Raw genomic sequence first — 7,500 nt, forward strand, 5'->3', positions numbered from 1 at the left:
GTAGTGATGATAAGTGAACTGATTTTATTGTGAGTCCCTGTGTCTTTGATTGCGATAATTAAGACTGAATCGTTGCTTCACCCTGCACAGACAGAGAAGAAAAGGTTGAAAAAACCTGTGCCAAAAACACACACCATGATGCCTGCCATGTTGGGAAATATTTATTTATTTATCTATTTTGGCCTGTGGGTACAACAATGGAATTAGTTAAGAGACAGTTCCGGTGGTATCAAGGAATACGTTGAGAATGGAAATATATATAGTAATTTATAGTAATGGTTATTAATTGCTGATTAATAGGCAAAGGGAGGGTGCAATGTAAAGTTTAGGTTAGAATTTAAGTTAAGGCAGTAGAATAGAGCATTCCTTGTTTTTCTGATAATGTTTATGGTTAAGATTTACATGGTGATGTCACCTGTTTATTATTACAGTGGCTATATTTACGGTAACATAATGATTCACTCAGAAGCTAGATTTAAGATTTTCTTTCATAAGAACGTCATTACTGTAATCCAAAATGATTTGGCCATCTTTACGGTGTTTGTAGCCTGTTCTTACCAAGATTTTTCAATGATTTAGTGACATTGCAGTCCACAACTGAGAGGATAAGTTACCAGGGATATCTCTTGGTTACGGTTCTCTGTTGAACTCATATCTTTCATGGATAAATGCTTCCTATCTTTTACCACTTGAATTGTGAAAGGGCAGTCCTTCAAAAAGGTGCTGAAACGAAGAAATGGATTGTGAATAATGATTACCGGTAACACTGTATAGGCATTAATGACTGATCCATTTTATTTAGTGCAGTGTATTTACTGAACTGAGCTTGAGGTAGGCCTGGGCAGCACTTGCTCCTTTAACCATTCCATTCAATCATCACGGAATTCTGCATGGACTGCTTTTATTGTTATAGCTAAGGCTATCTACAATAGACACCCTACACTGTTGTCTGTCCACAAATGCACTGCTGCTGAAATGCAGATATTACACACACCACAATACTACAACTGCTGTAAAGTACAGCCGTGGAGGGCTTGTAAATCCTACCAGTTCATGATATCATGTTTGATTATAAACAAGTTCGCATCGACTTTGACGTTTTTTCCTCTGATTTGGGCGCTGGCCTTTAGACTGACTTTAACTTCCGCTCGCCATGAATACAGGCAACATCAATCTCCCCAAACTCCAAACAAGGCTCAACTGTCCTTTTCGGGGCTCGTTTTGAACTAGCTTCGATTTATAGAGAACTTGTGTAAAGGCAAACATAACTAGTCTTTTCCCAGTTTTTCAGAGTGCTGGAAAGACTGAAAACTGGCAAACTTTGTGCCTACAACTATATCTATGTCCATAATATTCCATTTCATTTTGAAAAGTACAAAAACCGACGTGAGCATATGAAACTGGAAGTACCATAAATCTACCCTGTGAATAATTCCGGTGACGAAGATTTCCTTAAAGAATAGAACTTAATGGTTAAGAGCATTTCTAAGCTGACTGGATATTTGGAACATACTAAACATAGGAATGAATTCAATCTACCCCATGCGCCATAATACCGGTAGGTTGTGCAATCCATATTAAGATTAAGTAAAAGAATATATTCCAGATTATATAGGAAGAAAATTTTTTCGTGACATTGGTAAGAAGCAGTTTACTTTTACAGAAACTTTTTATTGGTGGCAATGTCGATAAAGAGGGATTGTTATATCAAAGTGATTATTGGGTATGGCATACATGGTTCAAGAACTACAGATGTGTAGAGTAGCGCATAGGCAGGGGCGCCATCATAAGCAAAGCTCTTAAGGAAGCCTCACCACTTGGGAGTAACCATCAAAGGCGGTCGGAGGGTATGTTCAGTTATTCTAAGCCGGGACACTATCTAGGGAGTTCATAATTAAAAGCGTTTTAAGCAGGGGAGCGCTTGAGCAAGAATTCTTGCCGATAGGCCAAGAACTACCGGTCCCTGCTTAAAACGATGTCCAAGGCAGGCAAGCCTTGTTCAATGATGCCAGACTTGTGGAAGAGTCTGTAAAGTACAAATCATAATAGTTCTTGGAGAGCATAGAAATGTCAAAATAACACATAACACATGTACACTTGGGTTTTAAATGCAATAGACAAGTATTCCCACCAACAATCTCGGAGACAGATAACTTATGCATAAGTTGAAGGTGGAGTTTATTTCATTGGCGTTTGGTAACAGTTTGAGCGCGCATTTCAAAACAGCTGACAAGCTAGCGTGGCAAGATGGCAGATGAATAAATAAATCTACCCTAACATTTTAACAAAGCGCGATATTTTCTTCTATATCTATATAAATCGGCTCTAAAACAGTGACACACACTTCCGACGGGCAACCCTTACACTCTGACGCGTTATCAAAAAAATAACATCCCTGAATTAAAATATAGGCCTATCCATTCCCATTTATCCGAGTTTATGAAGTTAATTATAGCAATCACCGAATACAATATCAACAGAAGAATGTTGCTAGAATTTCTCAGACTTTCGATTTAGAGAGACGAGGAGTTTAAAAGTAATAGACAAATTGTTTGTCGTATAATAATTTTTAATTAATAAGTAAAATCTTTTCATTCCCATAATCTCCAGTATGTCCTTTTGTTTTCAGTAAATTTCAATTTCTTTGAATATGATTTTATGGAAATTACAGAATCAGATACCGTGAAAAGATTAGTTTTCTGGTGATATATATATTAAGCGGAGTTCTTTGCCAATGGCCGCATTCGAAGGCTTGTGACCAGTACGGTACGCGAAAGACACTGTTGCCATGTTGACGGTACACCGCTCGACTTAGCAAGCGCAAGTTTAGCCATCTATGGGGGTCGCTTGAGAAAGCAAGCGAAATTCTTGAGTTATCAAGAAAAAGTCTTGAGATTTTAGGCAAGAACTTTCCCTGCTTAAAAGTCTTATGACTACCAAGAATGGCTTGGTTAACCGAAAAACTTCCAGTGGTGCAGTTATTGGATCGCTGTTGACAGCTGTAAATTGACAAGGGAAGCAAGATAGACTAATCGTCTGCAAATTTTTAATAATTTGTATATTAAAAAAATGTCGTTTTACATATATATATATATATATATATATATATATACATATACATATACACACACATACATATAATACGCATACATGCACACGCACACACACACACACACACACACACACACACACACACACACACACACACACACACACACACACATATATATATATAATAAAGAAATATATTATATATATATATATATATATATATATATATATATATATATATTATATGTATGTACACATATATATGTGTGTATGTATATATATAAACACACAAACACACATGTATAAATGTGTGTGAACACCCAGGTATAAACATGCCGAGCTGCGCAACGCATTCCCTGGGAAGACGAGTGTGTCCAGCCCAAAGGCGACCGAAATGGAGGGGAAAGTATAGGATTGTAATATGTGTGGATGTAGGTGAATGTTTGTGAGTGTGATATTATCGAACGTGTTTGAATGAATATTAAAACATATTTGGAAGTATCCCGACACAAATTATGAAACGATATACTATATATTTGATGAAACATGCACAGTAATTTAAACGTTTACTGTTGGAGTAAAATATAGGCGAATTTTCTATGAATATCACTTTATAATAAAAATATAATTCAATTAAACTAGTGATAATACCATAAGTAAAACCATACAACTCTAATAAAACAAATATACATTCAAATGTGCATAGTTAGTAATACAATCACAGATACACTCTCCAAATACCAGACGTACACACAAATGGGCACAGACTAACACGCACATAAGTACCCATCCCTATTTGCGCAATACGATTTTCTTCTGTCTTGCTACACAGCTTCATCCTGCAACTGCACAGCTGGATTATCAACGCCTTCAGACTGCTTCTTCATCTGCTTCCCTTTGCTCTCTCCCTTTTCATTTTCTTTATTACTTTTCTTGTTTTCCAAACCAGCCTGAAAGAAGACAATAATGTTAGGAATGTGTATTGGTGGTACTGCTGGTATGCGCTACATGTAACGCTTTCTTTCCCATCACTTTTTCCCCTTAACACCTCTTATCTTTCCTATAAACACCCTTTTCAATCTTCCTCCAAAATACTTTCCCTGTCTTTCTCCTCACCTTCCCCTCTAAAGGTGCTATATCCGCTGACTTCGACTTGGCTGTGCAGGAATAGATTTTTTGCGCGATGAACACGAGGACGAGAGGGAGCGGGGTCATTACTGTCGACGCAGCCGGAAACACTGAGAGAACAAAGGGAGAGATCATGGGTATAATGGTAAATCAGGTAAATGGGATTTACTGAGGGGACGGGGAGGAACCATGGGTAGAAAAGGTAAAAAGTCCAGCAGATAAGGTGGTATTTAATGAGGGTACACGGGGAGGGATCATGAATATAAAGGCAGAAAGTATAGTGGGTAAATTGGTATTTACTGACGGAATATGGAAATGGATCATAAATATAAAGGTAAAAAGTACAGTGGGTAAAGCGGTATTCACTTAGGGGACGCGGGGATGGATCATGAATATAAACGTACACAGTATAGCGGCTAACGAGGGACCACGAGAAGGGATCATGGATTTGAAGGTAGAAAGTACAGCTGGGAAAGTGGTAATTACTGAGGAAATGCGAGAGGGACCATGAATATAATGGTAGAAAGTACATTGGATAAAGTGGTATTTACTAAGGGAATACAGGAAAAGATCATGATAAAGGTATATAGGGTAAGATGGTATCTATTGAGGAAACGTGGGATCATGGACATAAAGGTAAAGTAAGGAAGTACAGTAGGTAAAGTGCTATTTACTAAAGAAATGCGTGGAAGGATCATGCATATAAAGGTAGAGAGTACAGTGGGTAAAGTGGCATTTTCTGAGGGAATGTAGGGAGTGATCATGAATAAAGATGTAGACAGTGCAGCTGGTAACACGAGAAAAGATCATGGATATAATGGTGGAAAGTATTTATTGAAGGATCGTGAATATAAAGGTAGAAATTATAGCACGTGAAGTGGTGTTTACTGAGGGGGAAGGCTAGAGTAGTAGCAATTCGAGGAAGTGTCATGGCGTCTGATTCTATTTCTGGGAAAAGCACATGGGGTTTATTTTGATGGTCACAAAAGTTACGGATACTTTGTGAATATGCTCGATTATTTCGGTCTTTTCGATTTTCAAACAGGATGGAAAATAATTATTTTAATGGTTATATTTTACTGAACAATCATCAAACTAGCCCTGTGGACGAGAAGAGTGGGCGATTATGAATGATTCTCAAGTGGAATTGTTCGCAATGGGAGCATTGGCCTATATTTTTTACTCAACTTGAAGGAATTTAGTATACCTACTTTTAATAATACCTTCCTGCTCTCAATGAATTAATGAAAAGTATTTTATTTAATGTGTATGATACCAGACCATGAAGTCTAAAACGCCTGAGAAGGCATTGAAGTTTTAACACTGTTAGATATTGTGCAAAATGTAAAAATAGCCCACCTAGAGTTGCTACTGATCTACCTTTGCCCGTTTACTGAGGGAACGTGGGGAGGGATCATGAATATAAAGGTAAAAAGTACAGCAGGTGAAGTGGTATTTATTCAGGGAATTCTAGGGAGGGATCATAGTTATACAGGAAGATGCGATATGATAATGACGAATAGCGGGAATAGGAAAGAGGCGATGAATGTGATAAAAAACGGGGATAACAGTGAGGTGAGGAATAAAATGACGACGTAAAGCAAAGACAGCTGAGAGGTGAGGAATATGGATATAATGTAATGATTATAAGTGACCGCTTGTGGTGACAATTATGTGAAATAAACGATGTTATTGGGATGTTGTCAATTAATTAAAATCAACATTTCAAAAAGCATTTTCGTCAAAAAAAAAAAAAAAAAAAAAAAAAAAAAAAACAGGCCTTGGCCGACACCCACCGACAGTAAGGTCTCCAGCGGGCTTCTCGAGAGTGAACTTGAGGATGAAGACGGCCACGCTGGCGTTCTGAACCCCGGTTTCGATGCTGATGGCGATCACGTCCTGAATCGGCAGCCGGAACAGCTTGGCCATCACGAGGCCGCTCAGGTAGCCGATGGTCGGGAGTCCGAAGCCGGCGAGCATGGTCTGTCGAGGGAGTTCAGTGAGGCTAGCGGTTGTTGCTGGGTTATCTTAAAATTTCTTGTATTTGATTTTAAAAAGGAAAGAAACAAATCTAGAATTTAGAAAACCGATTGTGAATTAACTCGATATCCTCGCGTTACTTGGACGTACCCCATGAGTAAGAATTCCTGTCAGAAACTCGACTTTCAAAAGCGCACGACGCAAGAGTAAAAGCTCATCCTTTTCCCGCCAAAAAAGGGACTTCAAAAATCGCTAAATATTAACCTAAAACTTTTTTTAAAATTCCCGCCAAGATCATTACTTAAAAACTCTAGATTTAGCGGGAAATTCAATAACTCACCCTCAAGTCGAAGAAACTGAAGACGTAGAGGTTTGCGTAGACGCCGAAGGTGAAGATGAAAATGACGTTGAAGATGGACATGGGCGTCAGGAGCCATTCTAGCACCTTCGCCACCCTGCCGATGTGTCAACGGATTTTTTTTTATCTTTTATATATATGATTTGTTTATTTATTTATCATTATTTTGTATACATTTATTCATTTATCATTATTTTGTATATATTTATTTATTTATCATCATTTTGTATATATTTATTCATTTATCATTATTTTGTATATATTTATTTATTATTTTTATTTGTACTTCTTATTTTTGCTAAAGGATTTTCATCTTTCTCATATATTTTTATTTATCTATTTATTTATTAGTTACTTTTCTATTCTATTTTATATCATTTATGAATTTCCTATTTATTTAATCGCCACCTACCGTAGCAATATTCACATCAGTTTACAAAAATAAGAGACAGCATATATGTTTTTTGAAAGGAAAAAACATGAAAATATATAAAAGACATATATATATATATATATATATATATATATATATATATATATATATATACATATATATATATACATATATATATATATATATATATATATATATACATATATATATGTGTGTGTGTGTGTGTGTGTGTGTGTGTGTGTGTGTGTGTGTGTGTGTGTGTGTGTGTGTGTGTGTGTGTGTGTGTGTGTGTGTGTGTGTGTGTGCATATATATGTATATATATATATATATATATATATATATATATATATATATATATATATATATATATATAATATACATATCTATCTATCTAGCTATCTATATATATATATATATAAATATAAATATATATATATATATAAATATAAATATATATATATATATATATATATATATATACATATATATATATATAAATATCAATCCGAAAATAGGTAATCCCAGTCAGGACCCCCAGCGCAGCCCTAACCTCGGCAGGAAGCGCTGGATGAGGATGCCCACGCAGC

At 36.2% G+C, this 7,500-nt stretch overlaps 1 protein-coding gene across 1 annotated transcript in view; it reads right to left on the bottom strand.

Annotated features, from left to right (window-relative positions):
• Positions 1 to 3,644: 3,644 nt before the first annotated feature.
• The window catches only part of LOC113822971 (hepatic sodium/bile acid cotransporter), a 20,596-nt gene continuing 16,740 nt past the window's right edge, over positions 3,645 to 7,500 (bottom strand). The window contains exons 7-11 of the mRNA XM_070139414.1: positions 7,464 to 7,500; positions 6,500 to 6,614; positions 5,976 to 6,162; positions 4,168 to 4,289; positions 3,645 to 4,001 (exon numbers count right to left, since the gene is read on the bottom strand). The exon at positions 7,464 to 7,500 is cut by the window's right edge and continues 111 nt beyond it. Coding sequence (XP_069995515.1) covers positions 3,876 to 4,001; positions 4,168 to 4,289; positions 5,976 to 6,162; positions 6,500 to 6,614; positions 7,464 to 7,500 — 587 coding nt within the window. The 3' untranslated portion in view covers positions 3,645 to 3,875. The remainder of the gene's footprint in view (positions 4,002 to 4,167; positions 4,290 to 5,975; positions 6,163 to 6,499; positions 6,615 to 7,463) is intronic.

The sequence above is a fragment of the Penaeus vannamei genome, chromosome 25, assembly GCF_042767895.1.
Source record: "Penaeus vannamei isolate JL-2024 chromosome 25, ASM4276789v1, whole genome shotgun sequence".
NCBI classification, from domain to species: domain Eukaryota; kingdom Metazoa; phylum Arthropoda; class Malacostraca; order Decapoda; family Penaeidae; genus Penaeus; species Penaeus vannamei.